Source organism: Aureobasidium namibiae (genome assembly GCF_000721765.1).
Source record: "Aureobasidium namibiae CBS 147.97 unplaced genomic scaffold scaffold_1, whole genome shotgun sequence".
NCBI lineage: Eukaryota > Fungi > Ascomycota > Dothideomycetes > Dothideales > Saccotheciaceae > Aureobasidium > Aureobasidium namibiae.
Window position 1 is genome coordinate 792,560 of NW_013581208.1, and position 18,940 is coordinate 811,499.

General features: G+C 52.2%; 6 protein-coding genes across 6 annotated transcripts; 2 read left to right on the forward strand and 4 right to left on the reverse strand.

Annotated features, from left to right (window-relative positions):
• Window positions 1-53: 53 nt before the first annotated feature.
• On the forward strand, window positions 54-1,418 carry M436DRAFT_68793 (uncharacterized protein; the record flags this gene model as incomplete). Its single annotated transcript, XM_013576766.1, has 1 exon — window positions 54-1,418. One exon carries the CDS (start codon window positions 54-56, stop codon window positions 1,416-1,418), a length of 1,365 nt encoding a protein of 454 aa, XP_013432220.1.
• Window positions 1,419-2,867: 1,449 nt separating this feature from the next.
• On the reverse strand, window positions 2,868-5,288 carry M436DRAFT_36492 (uncharacterized protein; the record flags this gene model as incomplete). The annotated part of the gene is made up of 6 exons (XM_013576407.1): window positions 2,868-3,727; window positions 3,906-4,436; window positions 4,485-4,737; window positions 4,793-4,891; window positions 4,949-5,132; window positions 5,182-5,288. The coding sequence occupies 6 exons, from the start codon at window positions 5,286-5,288 to the stop codon at window positions 2,868-2,870; spliced, it is 2,034 nt and encodes a 677-aa protein (XP_013431861.1).
• Window positions 5,289-6,288: 1,000 nt separating this feature from the next.
• M436DRAFT_36654 (uncharacterized protein) lies at window positions 6,289-11,133 on the reverse strand (the record flags this gene model as incomplete). The annotated part of the gene is made up of 9 exons (XM_013576439.1): window positions 6,289-6,372; window positions 6,428-6,775; window positions 6,869-7,062; window positions 7,115-7,174; window positions 7,234-7,531; window positions 7,583-7,802; window positions 7,865-7,878; window positions 7,963-8,025; window positions 8,074-11,133. 9 exons carry the CDS (start codon window positions 11,131-11,133, stop codon window positions 6,289-6,291), a joined length of 4,341 nt encoding a protein of 1,446 aa, XP_013431893.1.
• Window positions 11,134-11,826: 693 nt separating this feature from the next.
• M436DRAFT_77482 (uncharacterized protein) lies at window positions 11,827-13,208 on the reverse strand (the record flags this gene model as incomplete). The annotated part of the gene is made up of 3 exons (XM_013576913.1): window positions 11,827-12,607; window positions 12,685-13,152; window positions 13,204-13,208. The coding sequence occupies 3 exons, from the start codon at window positions 13,206-13,208 to the stop codon at window positions 11,827-11,829; spliced, it is 1,254 nt and encodes a 417-aa protein (XP_013432367.1).
• A 1,187-nt stretch (window positions 13,209-14,395) lies between these two features.
• Window positions 14,396-15,958, reverse strand: M436DRAFT_77483 (phosphatidylinositol N-acetylglucosaminyltransferase gpi3 subunit; the record flags this gene model as incomplete). The annotated part of the gene is made up of 1 exon (XM_013576914.1): window positions 14,396-15,958. The coding sequence occupies one exon, from the start codon at window positions 15,956-15,958 to the stop codon at window positions 14,396-14,398; it is 1,563 nt and encodes a 520-aa protein (XP_013432368.1).
• Window positions 15,959-16,241: 283 nt separating this feature from the next.
• Window positions 16,242-18,592, forward strand: M436DRAFT_35549 (P-loop containing nucleoside triphosphate hydrolase protein; the record flags this gene model as incomplete). Its single annotated transcript, XM_013576236.1, has 3 exons — window positions 16,242-16,584; window positions 16,644-17,903; window positions 18,015-18,592. 3 exons carry the CDS (start codon window positions 16,242-16,244, stop codon window positions 18,590-18,592), a joined length of 2,181 nt encoding a protein of 726 aa, XP_013431690.1.
• Between the last annotated feature and the right edge of the window lie 348 nt (window positions 18,593-18,940).

Sequence of the window (18,940 nt, forward strand, 5' to 3'; positions counted from 1 at the left end):
TTGGCTCCTTGTTCTCCCTCTCCTGCCTTTGCACTGGTGCTCGCGCCCCAACCATGACGAGCTTGCGAATATCCACCTTTGATATCTTGAATCAGTCCATCTTGGCCCCGGGTGTGGCCTTTGACTTCCTCCAGGAAAGCAATGTCCGCGTTCTCAACTCCGCCTACTCGGCTCCTCAAGCAAGGGGACTTCTCTATGTCCCCGACTCCAGCGGTCTATGCGCTCAGTCTCTGCCCCAGAATGTCACCAGATACAACCATCTGCCTGTTAATACAGATCCAGTCGTCGCGATAGCTCCTTGGCTCTCTCCTTCCTGTACCTTGAGCTACCTCCAAGCTGCCTCTAATGACCTTGTTTCTGCCTTTGTCTTTTATGTCCCTGACCAGACAAACCCTCCGCTTGCTCCCGCAAAATCCGCTATGTGGGATCTGGGCGACGGCGGTCACTGGCGATCCGTCACTGCCTATCCAGTCTATGCTATCGCCTCGCAGGTCGGCGGCATGGCTGTGTCTCAACTGGCTCTCTATTCTGGCAACACTGCTCCAGACAACCAGCTTCGTCTCTGGATCGACATTACCACCACTAGTGGCGGAAACAATCTTCCTAGCATCTGGATCTTCTTGTTGATAATTCTGGCCATTCTGGTCGCTCTCATCGGCACCTTGTCTTTGACCATGCACATGATCCAGAGGAAGAGGCGGAACGACCTGCGTGCCAGAATAGCTCGGGGCGAGGTCAACATCGAAGCTCTAGGTCTTGGAAAGCTCACCGTACCTCAGGATATCATTGATCAGATGTACACTTACACGCCCTCTACCAACACTGCCATGCCCAAAGGCTCGTCGCAAGGTCCGCCACCTCTTGATCAGTCTACTTGCGCTATTTGCTTGGATGACTTTACCGAATCCGAAAATCCGGTACGCGAGCTCCCGTGTCGTCACGTGTTTCACAATCAGTGTATCGATCTATTCCTGCTAGACACGTCATCCATGTGTCCTCTGTGCAAGCAGTCAGTCCTGCCAAAAGGTTACGTGCCTGGCAAGATCACAAATGCCCATGTTAGAAGAGAGAGATATCTGCGGCGGAATGCAGCCCGACGGGCCCGCCATGCCGCTGCAAGTCAAACACCCAATGCCAGCAATCTCATGCTGTTTGGTCCACACGCTCGAGCCTCCGCCAGGCCCAGTGTACCGCCTCCTACCCATGCCCCTCCGATAGAGATGACGCCTATACCGGAGCACAACGATACGCATGCGCCTCAGGTCACCCCAGCCACCGCTCAGGGCCGAAGGGAGTGGGCACGGAGGCGTGCTCTGGCTATGTCAGGACTTCAGGATGCCTCTGTCGACGAGACTGAGTCAGAACCCAGGACCTCAAAAGCACGTAAACTCTTGAGAAGAGTATTCCCCAACTTATGAATGGATGATTGATTTTACGATTTTCATGTTGCGTCTTGGTTTTATACCCCGTTTGTTGTATCTCGTTTCAATGCCATCGACTTTCTCTTCCGTACCAAGCCTACCAGGCCATTCATGATTCCGTGATCCGATGCTGTTCGCTCCCCTCGTGGAGGGTTTACTGTACCCAAAACTCTCGACATTGCTTCTGGCTCTTATATTTTTCTTGAACGACTTTTATTTTTGCTTCCGTTGGTGGTGATTGGTAACGATATTCTTGTGGTCTCTGTTCAGAGACAACTTGCTTCTTTCGTGGACTCGATGGATCCGCCCATTCTTGCTTGAACACTAAGCAGACTCTGGCTAGGAATCATACTTTCCCTTTCCAATACTGAGCAGTACAGAAGGTCTTCTACTCTTTCAAGACGCAACTGCCGACACGACTGCTGTTCTCTGAGGAACAGATGGACAAGCATCCATTGTAGTGTCAACAACGGGGAATAAATTGTCAAGAGACGTTTTCAGCTCAAGCGTTGGAGCTCGTTCTTCCTGGCTGTTTCCGGTGCCGTTCCACTCCGACACTATTGCGTGGGATCATTTTCGTTACGTGCTGAGCACATTATATCAACAGGTCGGTTAGCTCAGTTGGTTAGAGCGTGGTGCTAATATCTCCCGATACACGGCACGCCAAGGTCGCGGGTTCGACCCCCGTACTGACCATCGTACATCTCTTTTGCTCGTGTGGCATCGTAAGAGTCACTAGAGACGTTATGGTGGCTTCGGAGAGAATTTTTCCACGCTCTGTGAATCTGATTGCCTGTTTGAGACTAGTTCATGGACAAAGCGGCGAAGCTAGCCCGTCTGAGCTGTGCCAAGACACCGGACACGGCTGTATTACAACCTCACCTCATCAAACTCTAGTATTTATGGCGCATATCATTTCATCTCGAGCGGCGCCTCTCTGTAGATAGGCACAATGATCTCCAGAACAGAGACGCATCCAACGAGAGCCTGAAGCATGTTGCATCTCTTTGGATACTATCTAGTCTCTTGAAAGCATCGTGCATTCTCGTAGCCATGTACTTATCACGTAATATTGCTCGTGGGAGAGCGGTAGAGACACTAAATTACTTCCTACCATTTCGCCGTCGATACCACCGCATTACATAGAGGAGGCTACCTTAACATTGAGTGTTCATGGATCACAATATGCCTCCAGATGGCGCATGACTGCCATCGAGAGTTGTTGTGGCCAACTTGTGACACCTATTTGGCATGAGCTTAATATATCATATTTATCGTCAGGGTGCTCCTAGCAACAGCCGTACTGTGAAAGAACATTACAACAGTGCAGCGGATCACAGAAACAAGCACATTGACGACATATCACAGACCATCCTGCAAGATGTGCGAGGCATTAGTTCAGTACCAATCATAAGGGAAGACGACAGCTGCCCAACCATTCATGCTCTAAATTTGGAGAAATCCACCCCTGATTTCCGCTTCTTCGACGCCAAACCCAAAGACAACCAAGTATAGCTGTTTCAACCACGTCCAATCCTCGTTTCGGCACAACCATCTGACTGATTTGGCCACCTCGATAGCAGAAAGCCTTTGACCGGACATGGACGCTACGGATCGAAGGCTCTGATCGACAGCGACAAGTCTTTTGTAGCGTTCGAGTAATTGGACCTGCCATGGATGGTTGCCAAAAGTATTCACCGGAAGTGTTTTGGCAAACGAAGCCAGAGACTGATTCAAAGCTCTTGGGAACCCAACATCGGAAGCCGCTTTGAGAATCAGACAACGTAGGCGGAGGGGATGCTTACCATCAGAATTCGCACGCGCAGTGGACGAAGTCCGTTGCGAGTCTGCAGACTCTGAGTAGTCGCTCAGCGTTGATGCGTTGCTGGACCAGCGATCGTGATGTTTAGTACCACGGGCTGAGCCACCAGAACTCGAAGGAGCAGCAGGGCCAAGTACCAGGATATTGGGTACGTTGACTGTTTCTGGTGATGAGACCGTGGTTGCATCGTCAAAGATGGTGGTTGGAGTTTCTGGCGGTAGTGATGGTGCGTCATGGTACTCGCTGCTCAAACTGGAAGGAGCTCGTTCAGATCGACCTGTTGAGTGTTGTGACATCGATGATGAAACCCTAGCATCTTGAACTGGTCGTGGCGTACTTTTATCAGGACGTAGATGACTCCAGCTCTCCCTAAAAATGTTCGAAAGATCCCAGCAGGCTTGGATAGCAGAAGCGAGTAGCTCATCAAGTGTTTTGATGTCGCGATCAACTTGCCTTAAGTTGGAGAGTGCTTCAGCCAAAGCCCCTTAAAGTGAAGGTATAATTAGCACGGTCTTGTAGAAGAACGGAAAGAGTACTTTTGCAGCAAGCCAGCTCACAATCCGAGCTCAACATCAACGAGATGAGGTCCAGGACACCATCCTATAATTGCCAGCCAAATACGCGAGACTGGCTTACTGAATCAGTACCTACAGTTTACTCACAGCAGGCCCTTAAAAGTGCATCAGCCTCCTGATTCAAGGAGGTCGATCGCTTCATCATACGATGACACAGGGTGACATAGAAATCCAGTGTTCTCTCCTCGAATGCCTCGGGAAGATGGCGGTCATGTGTATTGTAGAGATGATTGTTCATCTCGAAGCTGACTCTTAGAACAGAGTCCATAGTCTCGTCACCACGCTGACGAACGTCAAACAGAGCTTGACAGAACTCTCGACAAGTTTCCAGAATCCGGAGTGTTTGAATCTGAGCTCTGTTCTCGCACGATTCATACAGTTGCTTGCAAAGAAGCCAGCAGCTTCGCCATACTTGTTCCTGAGAAGCATCAGACTGCGCTCCTGCACGAGCTCTTCGCCGATGATTAGAGCTCAGATTGGACAGAGTGTTACAAAGCGTCCAGCATTCATCCAAGGCACTGCGTAGCTCAGAGATCTCGTCGACTGTATGTGATTGTGTCAGAGAGCCATCTGTGTCTAGTTTGGTACCGTCAATGATTGTTTCCGGAATGTCTTTTCCTTGTCAGTATCATCGTAGGAAACCAAGCAAGATGGGTCCTGGCATACCCTCGAGACTGGACGTCCGCCCAGACCTCTTCCATTCGTCTTCCGCTTCTTGTCGCGTTTGAGCTCTTGGTGTAGGCCTATCGACGCCTTTGTTGAGTGGTGTATTCGTATCTAAAGGAGAAGTGAGAGAGGATAGTCGTTTGTCTTCCGGACCTAGAGCCGCGTCGGGAGTACTTGGAGAAGTTGCATCGTGATCGAAATCATGGCTGGACGGGTATATGGTGGTTCCTGAATCCTGTCCACTAGCTCCGTCCTGATGTGATTGAGTTTAGGCATACAGAGGACAAGGTATACGCAGTTATACTGACAAGCTCTTTGAATCCAGGAGGCGCATGTATGACTGATGGCGGTGGCTCATCGGAATTGGACCGTGACCGTGGAACGGTAGTTGTGTCTAGCCTGATGAGCTGCCTCGAGCTGATAAGTCACAATGCAATCGATCAGGATGAATCGGCAGTGCGTACGCTTTCTCGACTCTGGGGCCGACTGGACTGAATCGCAAAGTTCGATGGAGTATTCGTAATCTCTTGTTGAACGTCCTCCTCGATATCAGTGCTCTCTGTGCCGCTCGAATCGGTAGGTGAGGGATCAGATTGTAGAGGGTATGGAGACGGAGGCGGCGCCAAAGCGTCTGACATCGTGGACCACCTAGCTACGGTGATTAGGGTATATTGCGACGCGAACAAAGCTTGCTTACCTGTGAGAGCTTGACAAGTCGACCTGATGTAGAACAGGCGAGCTCGGGGAATCAGTGAATGGGCTGAAAGTAGAGTTGGATGGTAGATATGGCAATGCTACAGCCATGCTGACGTTGGTTGGAATGTCTTTTGGTGGCACACTCGAGGTGGGAAGCTGTTGGAAAAGGAAGGCGTAGATGGGCCGGACCTACGTTGACCGCAATTCTTTTCGAAACCAGCAGAAGCAAAGCTCCAAAGCTACAGAATCTAGGTGGTGCAGTTGGCCATTGTGAGCACACATAGAAGAGAAAACATCATGAAAAAGTTGTAGAGAAACGGTTCCGGCAGATGCACAAACTTGAAAAGATCAGCTCACCGGAGTCAAGCTTAGCACAGACTTGCATCGAAACCTCCCAAGTTGCGCGGCTAATAGTATGTACACCATATGCGTTTGGCGACATGCCGATATATTCAGCCACTGAGGTGACAGCTGGAAGCGCCAGGCTGAAAGGATCGTCATCTCCATCCTTCGGCTTGGAGCGACGGCGCATCAGGTTGATTTTTGCAAGAACATACAAATCGAGCCACACCAGCAAAGCATAGTACTTGAAGAGGTAGCATTAGTGGTTGATAGAGCTGTCCTGACACATCGCTGTACACCAAGGCCGTCAGGCACCACCAAGACAACAGCACATGCATGTCAACCACGACCTAGTGCACTAAAGGAAAGCCGCTGTCGTTGAACAGGAGCTGTGTGCTGCTTGAGGAAACTAGCTTGGAGGATGGGTTTGTATCATCGTCGCGACCACCACCAAGTGACCAGCGAGAAGCAACTGAACCCCAGCAGAAAAATTTTAAGCCCCCGACTAGATAGTCGCTTGATTGATGCGATCGATACGATCGATGTGTTTCTTCATGATTTTAGTTCTGTGCTAGTTCCCAGTGTTAATGCTTATTGCTCAATCCCAACTCTTGAGTATCGACTCAATGCGCACACGTTTGCAATGAGAACCTCTCCAACTATCTGAATGAAATCGTTCCTCAAAAGTGAGAAAACGGGTATCTCGACGAAACGCAATCCTGGCTGGGGCAGGACCATGGTAATGAATCACGCTTGTTCTCGGCGTTCAGTCTTCCGGATATTTGGCCATAAGCTCATTGATCTTGGGCATCAACTCTGGGATCCGGAACGGTTTGGCCATGACAGAGTCCTGCCAAAATCATTAGCAAACCGAGCATTGACTACCAAGTTCACATTCTACTCACCATGCCGGCATTCATTGCCGTCTCAATCTGTTCGTTCCGAGCATTGGCCGTTACTGCAATGACGGGTACATGGCGAACAAACTTTCCCTCCCTTTCGAATTCTCGAATCTTTCTCGTACAGGTCAGCCCATCCATGATAGGCATCTCTTGGTCCATGAGGACAACGCTCAATCCTATTCGTTCAGATTCGGGAGTGGCGTGCTCGGTGTCTGCCTCGTGATTCCAGTAGGTAGACTTGCGAAGGATGTCTAGAGCCTCTCCGCCATGATTCGCGACATGCACGACACAACCCAGATTTTTGAGTTGTTTGGAGAGAACCCTCGCGTTTACAATGTTGTCCTCTACGATCTACGATCGGTCAGGTCAAGTGTTCCCAAACTAAGACGAAAAAGGGTGTGGGATAAAATCAAGAGAACGTGTGTGGAATGTAGGAAGACTTACGAGAACTCTGATGGGCCTTGCGTCCATACCGCCAGCCTTGGCGTTGACCATGGATGGTATCTTCCTGCCAGTTGCATCACTAGCAGCGCGAACAGCAGGTCGATTGAGGCCTTCCGCTTCGGGTGGAGCACTGCTTCGCTTTGCCTTGACCCAGAAAGCAAAGGTAGAGCCCACACCGAACTCGCTGGCTACACCTGTCAAAAAGTTAGTAATGTATACCGAGGTGCAGTAGTGGTCTGAGCTTACCAATCTCGCCACCCTGCAATTCTGTGAGCTCTCTGCTTATAAAGAGACCAAGTCCAGAACCTAAGATTGAATCGTGTGAGTTTGAGAGATGCTTTGTATATCGTTATCCTCATACGTACCGCCATATTGCACGTGAGTTCGAGGAGAGGCTTGCGAGAAGCGTAGAAAGAGCATCTTCTTTTCTTGTTCATTGAGTCCGCGGCCAGTGTCCTGAACGGCAAAGTGGATGTATACTTCTTCGCCATCACCCCAATCCTTCTCTTTGGTAAGATCCGAATGTTTGTTACGCGTGGGGAAATAGTTGACCACACGATTCTCCAGTTCAGAGAAACGTTTTGTCGAGGCTGCTAGTGTGACAGTAATCGTACGTTTCTTCTCTGTTGTCGTGAACTTGATCGCATTGGTGGTAAGATTGATCTGGTGACTTGGCTCAGCTCAGTCACAACAAAATGCCAATGCCATACTGACCAATACTTGCAAGACGCGCGAAGGATCGAACTTTACCCAATCAATGCCGAGCTTCTTATACGACTCATCGACGACGAATTTCAGTTGAATATCGGCAGTCTGAAGCTCGCCTTCGTGCATCTTCAACGCACGTTGCGCTACTGTAAGAGGCTGCGCGTCCACAGGAGTGACCAGTAGTAGCTGCGAATCAAGCTTACTCAAAGTCAGGATATCGTCGACACTAGAATTTTCACGTAAGTATAAGCGCTAGGTGAGGACGTTTGCAGGGGAATATAAACGTACATCCGTTTTTGATGCTGTTGTCAAGTAAGCATAAGGTCAGAGTGAGAGTACGTGCAAAGTGGGATGAAGCGGCTTTGCCTAAAGAGAGGGAGACTTACTTGTGCACAAAGAGCAATAGTTTGTGCCGAGTCTACTGTGCTAGAGAGGATACCATCAATAGTCTCCTCGATGCTCTGACCCTCCTTGAGAAACTTGTCGATTGGGGCAACTAAAGATGCTTGGCCGCTGAGGCCGTCTTTAAGCCGACTCATGGTTGTATTTATCTCGTCAGCGCACTGCAGGATCGCCGAGAGTGGATTGCGCATCTCGTGAGAAGTGATGTCAATGAAGTTTTCTTGTTGCCTCTTGAGCTCCACGGCCTCTTCCATCTTGCGTTTCTGGAACCCTTCAGCCCATTTCTGCTTGCTGATGTCAGTGAGACTGCCGAAAACGCTCTTGAGTTTCCCATCATCATATTTTTCTGGATAAGCAGAGAAGAGCACCCATCGATCACCCTCTAGTCCTTCAGAACCATGCCATTTGGACTTGAATCGGAAGGTACCGGTTTGTGGTTTCTTTTCAATGATGAGATCATGCCATAGTTTGTTGATAAATTCACGGTCCTCGTCATTAACAGCATCCATCCAGTGATGGTCTGGAGTGTTTTCGTCCCTGGAAACCCGAGATATCTCGAACCACGTATCGTTACAGTAGGTGATGGTACCTTCAGAATTGGCTATGAACATGCCGACAGGGGCAAACTCCGCCATCCGAGTAAACTTCGTCTCGCTCTCGATGGCTTCCTGGGTGCGTGCCGCCAGTTGTTCCGAGAGCTCCATCCTGTCGAGAGCGGCAAGCTTCGCCGCTCTTTGACCTCGTCGGATTTCCTCTTCGAACAAAACAACAGAAGCCAGAGAGGTCGCAAGCTGTCTGTTGAGCAGTTGTATGAACAAGCTGTAATCTTCGTCGTACGGTCTTCGAGGATTGACGCCCATGACCAAGAATCCAAGCACAGCCTCTCCAGTTGTAGGGTGTATAGGACAAATTACAACATTTCGGCAGGAATCATCGTAGCCTCTCCCACCAAGGCCTTCCAACAGGTGAGCTGGAAGATCCTTTGTGCCGACTTCAAGAAGAACAGGCTTGTCAGTCTTCATGACTTCACGGAAAACCGGGCCGAGTCCTTCCATGCCGGTTTTGAGGTCAAAACATGAGACAGCTGCGGGATGGTCCTCAGGTACGCCCAAAGTGCCTTCTAGAACGCATTGTCTGTTAGTCATGACGCTGCTAGAATGGATGGACGATGCATCGCTGTCAGTCTCATCCTGAACAGAATAGAGCATGGCAAAAGGTGTGTCGTGTTCGTTCAAATCCAAGGCGGCGATGACCTCCGCGTAGAAACCTCTGACATCTCTGGCGGGGGCGGTACGCTCACCGATCTCACGAAGGGTTATCATGCGTCTCTCAGCAAGCTTCCGTCTCGTCTTCTCGAAAGCAGGGTTATATAAGCCCATGACGCTGCCGTCACCACCAACCATGGGAATTATAGACCAAGAAAAGTATGTTTCTTCAAGATAGTCGTTGCGCATGATGAACAACCGGTCGTCGTCTTTCATGGTTGCTTCACCAGTGTGCATCGCATTGGCAAACACGTCCTTGACATCTGCCCATATCTCAGACCATGCGTCCGCATAACGTTGGCCCATAAGAGCCGGGTGCTTCTGACCAGCTAGCATGACATAAGCTTCATTGTAGATGGCGACCAGTTCTGGACCCCAATACATAGCAGCCGGATGAGGGCTGGCCATGATCAGGTTGCACATTTGGCGCAAGTCTGATGACCAGCTTTCGATCGAGCCTAATGGAGTCTTCTCCCATTCGATGCTGCGTGCAAATTTGATATGTGGAGGCATCGAATCGCTTATGGGCAAGCGGGTCCAGTCGAAAGAGGGGCCTTCCTGGCAGAAAGCACTCGACGAACTATCGAACCAGTCAACGTTGCCCGCAGTTTGGGCGCAAAGTACTTGCTCGTTGACGAAAGAAGGATGCGTGTCGAGTGATGTGGTATCATGAAGACCAGGGGACGAATTCTTGCGAGAGCTAAGTGAAAGAGACGATGATGAGATTGGTCGAGCCTTGTCGTCAACTACTTCGGTAGAAGGAATGATAGAGGGAGAGATCTCTGCTGGAGCAGGAGCTGAGGTCGGAGCGGGTGCTGCACTCCCGAAATAGTCATCAGGCTCTTCTACAGTTGCAGATAGGGCTGAACCAGAGATGGGCAAGGAGGAAGAGGGTTGTGATATAGACATGGCTGATGTTGAGGTCGAGCTTGAAGAGTTGCGACTTGCAGACGTAGCCAAAGCGCCGTTGGAGGTCGTGGCAGCCGATGCGCCGCTGATGATTCGTAGCCTCTTGCGCAGCGTCGAACAAAACCAGCTTATACCAGCATAGTCGTGTGTTGGTAGTGGCACACTGAGAGGTTCACCATTGACTTGTGAGCCAAGTGCCCATGCCTTGAACTGTGCAAATGCGGCGTCATCGTGATCTCGGGCAGTGCCCGTAAGGGCGTTGATGAGATCCGGACTTGAGCGCAAAGACCTGTTTGTGAAGACAGGTCGTAGTGACAGCTCTGTGTTGTTTGTACCGTCCGCCAGATCCAATATCAAAGCAGGACGGTCGTCATGGTCGAGAAGCTCGAGGATGCCGATAGAATTGAGCGAGACGTCAGCACGCAGATCGGGCGAAGCACTGCGACCGGCACTAGAGCGGTCGATGGAGCGGCGCAGCGAGTTGGAGATGGTGCCGCGTGCAAGTGTCACGGTCTTGACATGGCTGTCCTCGCCATTGGCCTTTGTCAGCATTGTGGCCCCTGCCTCGAACGAGGTGAAGCGCGGTGGCAGGTGCGGACGCGGCCGCGGAGAATTTGAGAAGAACAGCGGCGATGGGGGCTGCAGGCGGTTGACAGAAGGGCCGGAGAAGGTAAAGCGCTCGTGACGCGGGAGGAGACGCGGCTTCTTGCGTAGAGAGGGCGCGTCAAGGGCGTCGCTGGACACGGACTGGAAGACGGGCGGACGAGGAGGCGGTGGTAGGGATGCAGAGGAGAGGGTGTCGATGGGCGGAGGGGTGGTCGTAGTGCTGGGCGACGAGGTGGGTGGGCGCAGCGGAGGCGGCGGAGGAGGACGGAAGTGGTGTAGCTGATCAGGGTGAGGTCGCTTCTTGGGCTCTGGCGGTCGGCGGAGCTGTGTATCCAGGTCAAAGGCAGTCGAGGCGGCGGCTGGCGAACTGGGCATTCGTCGGGATACCTCAGGGGTCGTGGTTACAAGAGGCACGCCATGGCCGTGTGCATTGCGCTCGTGAGGCTTCGATCTTGGCTCCCCGGGTGATGACGTTGGCGAAAGCGACAGCGACGGGCCTGCGACAGGCTGGGTAGCAGGAGAACGGAGCGACGGGCAGGGACGAGGCGACGCGGGCGGCGGCGTGGGTGCCGAGGGGACAATGGGGGCTGGTGCGGATGACGGGGCTGTTGGCGACGAGGATGGTCGTGGGTTGTGGGCGGCGGCAAGGCGTCCAGAGCACCCCGGCTTGCGACTACCAGAAGTCATCGGAGGCCAGCAGACGGTCCATCTACCCTCTGCTGCTGCGACTCGTCGAGTGACTATGCGTCGAGGGTTGAGTCAGCGAAGTCAATGGCCACTCGCAGATACAACAGACATGGGCCTGTACAGCTCGCCGTCTGTTGCAACTGTTCAATCGACGATCCTCGGCTGATGAGATACCCATCGCCCCGCTGTCGTTTTACTCGCGACACAACATCAGCTGCTACTCCTCTGCTCGCACCCGCCTTTCAACCATTGCCTAGGACATCAGCATCTAGTCGCACCCGCGACTGAAGCTTCCATCTGTAGTCGCGACTGAACCTGTCTGCAGTTGCGAACGTGCCACTTGTGCTTTCACTTGCTGCTACCTCTGTCTTACACTCGCCATCAACTAACAGCCGTGCCCCCCTCAGCAGTCTGATCACTCCTCCAATCTTCCACTCTGACCTCTCTCCAAACCTCGAATTGAACATCGTTCGCCTCCGCCTTGATGCCAAACAAGAACTTGAAGAAGTGCAAGTAGGCAATACCTGTGTAGGTCACAGGAATGTACTTCCCGCCCCTTCGGATCCACCACATTGTCCACTTCGCAGCCCAATCCGCACTCACAATGGCTGGACCCATCTTGGACGAGAAGGCCGAAAGGACTATGTGTCTGTAGACCACCGTATCCTTCTCGTAGAGCGACTTTGCAAAGGGGAGAAAGCGCCGCTTAGATGCCGAGTACGCTGCTAGCGAGTCGTTTCCCCAGCTCGGATGCATCTCCGCCTCACTGCCTGTATACCAAACTTCGGGCAGTTCAGCAGGCCGCCGTCCTGTGCGGGGCTTGCGGGTCTGAGCAAACACTTCTACAAGACGTCTGCTAGTTTCGTAGTTGGCCCTCATCACGTCGCCATGCCTCAGCCCATGTGCGAGGATCAAGATGTCGACACCTGCGAGTGTCTGAACACCGTTTGCTGCCACAGCTACATCGTCAAAGTCGACCCCGTAGCGGAGCGCTGTGATCTCAGACACGCCATCGGACTCTAGCTGTTTCTTGAGCGCTGCTCCATAGGCACCACCGGTGCCAGTCATGGCGATACGCTTCTTTCTGAGGGTCCAGGCGGTGCCGATAATCCAGTCGAACAGCCTGAAGAACGAACTCATATGTTGATCAGGATACATATGACTAGTTAGGCAGCCTTGGTTAGCTGGGTTTCTGTGCGGAACATATCACGATGCTTCCTGCGTCTCTGTGTTACGTACTGTAAGGAGTGATATGCAGGTCCAACAAGGAGCCAGTCGTTGTCTTTGGGCACCGTGCTGAAAGGTATGTGGTTGGAGTCTCTGCCCTCGAGGACAATCACAACAGCGACCCTGATGACTTCAAGAGCCAACGTGATGTGGAGAATACTAGTCGCAAATTCTCGGTCATCTTCTGCCACTATCAGACACAGGACCCCCCTAGACAGCGACGAGCCGATGAGCTGACACAGGAGCTCCAGCGGCAGATTTGTCAAAGCATTGGCAAGCTGGTATCTATCGTTGTGTTTGAGGTGCCGGTCGAAGTACCAATGGTGAACAGAGTGCACTTTGGAAAGTTGACGCAGAGGACGTAGCCGTGATCTAGCGCATCGATGAAGGAGGAAATGGACGATGTCGAAGAAGAATGTCCCCGAGAAGTAGTAGAAGGCGGAATATACTACGGCGGTAGAGCAATGTACCGCTTGTTGACTATGACTTGTCAGTACTCCTGTTCGGATCTGGCATAGACCATACACTCACAGCATGATGCTATTATCCTTGGCGAAATGCCTGACACCCACTTGAGGGAGAGTGTTAAGGTATTCATTCTGGTCTATTTATAAGAGCAGGAGAGGAAAACTTTGCGGGAATGTTAAGACTGGCCCCTAAGCCTAAGCAGCAGCTACGTTGAATGTAACGTCAACACAGAGGCGCAGTAATACCATCGGGGGCCGAGATTAGTATAGTAGGTTGGGGGCAGCTAGAGGACTGCTTCACAAGTTACTACTTTAGACGCACACCAGAAATTGCTCTATACTATTACGTTGCGTATCCTGCGTATCCGTATTGTATACGCAGGGTCCTCCGCTACAAATCCTCTTGCTGTATCAGATAGCCTAGCTCAGAGCGAAGACATACTACAGGAGAACGCCGAGCCATTCTGACCCCGGGGATTATAGTGCTCTCTGTCTAACGCACGAGAGCCTTTGAGTGGCCGCCCGTTGGCTGCTCAGACGCTCGTCTTGTCTACAACGGGCGAATGACGAGGAGACAAGCCTTTTGGGCGATGGATGGAACCGTATGAAAGCTGGGTCACCCGTATTCATCGGTAGACCTTGGAGCAGAATGCAGATTAGCGTTCTCAACTCCCCGGATTACGACCGGCATAGCAAGAGTCTTCGTGCTATAATTGGCATACTTGATATTGTCCAAGGCTTGTCAAAACATGTTTCCACCGGGTAGCTGCTTTGCGGAGAAGTCACGCTGTCCATCTGCGTCTTGGTAAAACGATGGTAATGTGATCGTACAGCTCACCGCGCCAGTCGTGAGCTGGAGATTGGCGTGACTTTCGTGGTAGCCTACAGAAAACGGAGCGCTTGTACCTGACTTAAACCTGCTTGTATACCCTGGAACCACCGAGGCAGTGTTCGGGAGGCGTATAGTATCGATCTCCAAACGGTGCTAATCTAGAGCCCTGTTCACGGTACCTTCCAGATTCGAGATCGTGTTCAATGGGTGTGTCCAAGACCGATAACAGCAGTCATCTGCTTTCAATAGTGATCTGGTCGCAAAACCTTGACACTCTATTGGCTCCTTAAGCCAGAGGTATGCGTCCAAGCGTATTCCGCAACGCTGAGGATAGGAAGTTTCCGAATTGCTCAGCAATATCGTCCGAGAGAGTATAGGTGGCAGACAGTGACTGACCCTTAAAGAGGGTGTAGCGCAAATCGTCTCATGTTGAAGTTTGCTTGGTGATTCCCAGGCTGGCATCTCGAGCGGCCCGAGTCCTTTTCGATGAATTCTTCTCAGTGTTGGCTGCATCAAGGGCACTGACTGCCTCTTTTTTCTTCGGCCAGTCCCTACAAATGTCAATATTGCTGCGAGGAAAGCATAGCTCGAGGAAGACGAATAGTAGGTAATCCACAACAACGCATAGCACAAACAGTTTGCCAGCCCAAATTCCACAACCGTAATATCTTTTTAGACGGTCGATCAAGGCAAATGATTGTGAAGCCGGAGAGACCTGTTTCCCATAGTGGCGCCATTTAGAGTCTTGTTGATCCGTTTGAAAATCATTGTAGACATGCTCTTCATTTCCAGTGATCAGGTCGTAGACACGCTCAGTACGGCGAGCAATGTCAGACCAGCTGTACATCATGCGAACTTGCTCATGGAAGCGGTCTCTGCGGACAACAGTACGCTTCTGATCTTGTCCCATCAACAAACCAACAGCTTCGCTGGTTGCACGCACAAGATCATCTTCTTCGGGTTTCGCAAACACTGTCATATGGCCAGGGAGTACCTCTGGGATGCCGCCGACTCTGGTGCATACAATGAGCAAGTTGCAGCTAGCAGCTTCTACCAAGACGGTTCCAAAAGCCTCAGTCAAGCTGGGATGCAAGTATATATGACCTCGAACCATGACATCGCGAACTTCTTCATGACGCACAGGGCCCAGAAGGGTTACTCGATCGTGGAGGATATGGCGGTCAAGCATCTGCTCGAGATCGATTGCTTTTGGGCCAGAACCAGCAATTATGAAACGCACGTTGGGATGCGAAGCGAGAATGCGCGGGATAGAAGCAATGAGCAGGTCGGTCCCTTTGTTGTAGAAAAGACGAGAAATGACGACGATGGTGATGGTGTCATTAGGGCCAAGTGGCTGAGAGGACTGAGGCGGCGGGGGTGGCAGAGCAGAGCGCATCGAAGGCTGGGTGGCATCCTGGGGGTGTAGAGGGCGGAAGTTTGATGCAACGACAGCATTAGGAATGACCGAGACCATGAGAGGATCGAGAGAAGCGCGGAGGACTGTGTTCTCCTTGCATGTATGGCTGACACAGATGACATGGTCAACATCGCTGAGGGTGAACTTGAGGAGCTTGTTGGTTAGGATGCTGGCAGCGTCGGCGAAACCGAACAGACTGTGGTCAGTGAAGACAGTACGCAGGCCCATGGTGCGGGCATGCAGGATGGCTTCGTGGCACAAACTGCTCAGACTGGCATGGCCGTGGACGATCTGGATCTTCTCCCGGATAACAATGTTGCGGAAAATGGGAAAGAAGGAAAAGACGGTAGGGAAGGTAGTCTCGCGATAGACGACAAAGAAGGGCACATGATAGACCTTGAGGCCGTTGGTCAAGTAACGGACGCCAGTGCGACCCTCGTACTGGTGTGTGATGATGATGACCTTGTGGCCACGGTCAATGAGCTTTTGCGACAGCTGGTAGATGTGACTCTCGACACCTCCGGGCTGAGGGAAGAAGAAGTCGCTGACCATGGCGATGTTATAAGGCATGATGGCGGTTGCATTCTTGTTCCATCCCATGCACCGTCGATCAAGTCGGAGCGAGCAGCAGACAGCGACCGAGAAGCAAGAGAGCGAAGTCGAGGCAGTGACGAGCAGCAGCCCTGGTCGCTGAGCAAGCAAGTACAAGCGGCAAGCGCAACCGAATAGTGCAGAAGCCTCGGCATGCCGACTGGAGCTTCTCGGGCTTGGCTTCGGGGCCGGGCGGTGAGGGCAGTTCTCAGGCCTTCTTGTTTGTCGCGGGACAGACCAGAGCCTCGCAACAATAGTCGACATGGCCCCGTACGCTCGTTACGTACCGCTCAAGCCTGCTGCGCCGGTCGCAGCTGCCACTACGACTCTCGAACATGTCCCGACCCCTCCAACCGCAAAGCAAGTCAAGGTCCCAAAGGGCCCATCGAGATCCGACGACAGCGGCAGAAAAAAGAGAAAGCGCATAGAGCGAGACAATCCGCCCACCACCCACGACGCTGACAACGACACCGACACTCCTCCAGTCCCCAGCAAACACAGCGCCGTATACTCAAAGTTCCAGAAAGCTGCCCAGCGCTCCGAGGCAGCAAAGGCCTCCGCGCTCGACGGCCACGTCGTCCTGCCCGATCAACCCGAACTGCACGGTATGCGCCGGCTGTCTTTCGCGCTCGCCTGTGCCTCGAGCTCTAACCGCCATGTCTAGATCTGATCCCGCTGCCACAACCCGAGCGTGCCCCAACTCCCGACTTTGTGCCATCCTTCTCGTCGCTACCGCAATGGCTCGCCCATCCAACCATCGTTTCACAATCCACCACTCGGCCTTTTAACGAGCTTGCCTTGTCCAAGAAGACTCTGGCCCACCTTGAAGCAAGAGGCTACACGACTGCCTTCGCCGTCCAAGCCGCTCTGCTTCCTCTTCTCCTGCCGCATCCCTATCTGACCCACCTGCCACCCAAAGATGTCTGTGTCAGTGCTCCAACTGGCAGCGGCAAGACTTTGGCATATGTTCTTCCGATCATCGAAAACCTACGCCCGAGGCTCGACACGAAACTGCGCGCCGTCATCGTCGTACCGACCAGAGAGCTCGTCGCACAGGCATACACTGTAGCCTCAACGTGCGCCCAAGGTTCTGCCATACAGATCGCCCTGGCTGTCGGCAACCAATCTGTTGCTGCCGAACAGGACCTGCTGGTAAAGAGAGGTCGGTCATATAATCCCGAACGCCATCGTTCGCTTATGAACAAGGCCCGGAAACGTCAGTGCTTTGAGCTAGACTCGGACTTGACTGATACGGATGCCGCAATGCTCGACGATGTTGTTCGCTTGCCAACCGGTTATGTCCCAACTTACAGCTCGGCCGCCGACTTGCTCATCTGCACTCCTGGGCGTCTGGTCGAACACTTGACCGCTACTGCTGGCTTCACCTTGGACCATGTCGAGTGGTTAGTCGTTGACGAGGCCGATCGTTTGTTGGATCAAAGTTTCCAAGAGTGGGTAGCCAAAGTGACGGCCGCCCTAGATGTCCAGAAACCTCTTTCCACACCAAGCCCTGAGACCGCTGCTCTGCGCCATCTTATGCCGCATCGCGAGAGATACGCAAGAAAGGTCATTTTGAGTGCTACCATGACCCGGGATATATCCAGACTAAGTGCTCTCAAGTTGCGTCGACCTACCATGGTCGTGGTCAAGACTGAAGCTGAGGCTCTTATTGATCCCGACACGGCCACAGCAAACAGTGCCGAAGGCTTCGAGCTACCCACTACCCTCTCGGAATTCGCTGTCCCCGTCGGCGATGGCTCCGACAAGCCTCTCTTCTTGCTCGAGCTGCTCAGGTCCAGAATTTTCCCTGGCTCGAAGCTTGAATCAAGAACACTTCAAGATGACAGCTCCTCAACGTCCACGTCCGAGAGTGATTCGTCTTCGGATGATGAGTCGTCCTCTGATGACGACAGCGATTCATCGAGTGACTCATCTGACGACAGTTCTGATGACAGCAGTAGCAGCAGCGACAGCGACAGTGACAGTGACAGCGATAGCGACAGTGACGCATCCTCAATCTTAATCGCGCCTAAAGGGTCCAACAACCTGGCTCCGAAACCAACTGGAAACGGTATGGTTCTGATCTTCACGCCCAGCACCGAGGCTGCAGCTCGTCTACACCATCTTATCACGCATATCGAACCATCTTATAAAGCCACTACACTCCTCCTCACCAAAGCATCCACGAACCTCAACTTCAACACATCGTCCCTTCCTCGTATCATCATCTCGACTGATCGTGCTTCTCGCGGTCTTGACTTGCCGTTGCTGACACACGTCATAAATTACACCATCCCGCGTAGTCTGGCATCTTATGTGCATCGTGTGGGTCGCACCGCGAGAGCCGGACGTAGTGGTGAGGCCTGGTCACTATTCGCTGAGAACGAGGGCCGTTGGTTCTGGAACGAGATTGCAAGAGCCAAGGGTATAGGCAGAAACACCAAGGTTGAAAGAACAAATCTGAAACTTGCTACGGACCAGAAAGAAGGCGGAGAGATGCGCAGCCGATATGTCGATGCGCTTGAGGGCATGAAGAATATTGTGACCAGCAAGAACACGAAGCCCAGGAAAAACAAGGGCAGGAAAGATGACGATGTGGAGATGGCTGATTAGCCTTTCTATGCGACCTTATACTGCGTATAGGATCAGTATATGTCAATGTGTCGTCTACACCAGAACCTCGCCGATGAACGCTATCATGCGGATTCTGCTGTCCCAGACAAGTTCTACCTTGCGTCTCGACAGGGACGCTTGTGGTAGGAAAAGGTCATACACCCTCTGGTCCTGAGCTGGTCCCTATAGAGAGCTCTACTCGGCCGCCCTATCAAGCCGATTTGGGATGGTGTTTGGGCTATCTTTTCGCATCAGACTCCGTCAAGAGAGAGAGCAGTGGTTCACATTTCTGGCATTTCCAGCTATTCCGTGCTACACGCCCGCGTGTTTTGGAAGCCGCGGAAGCCC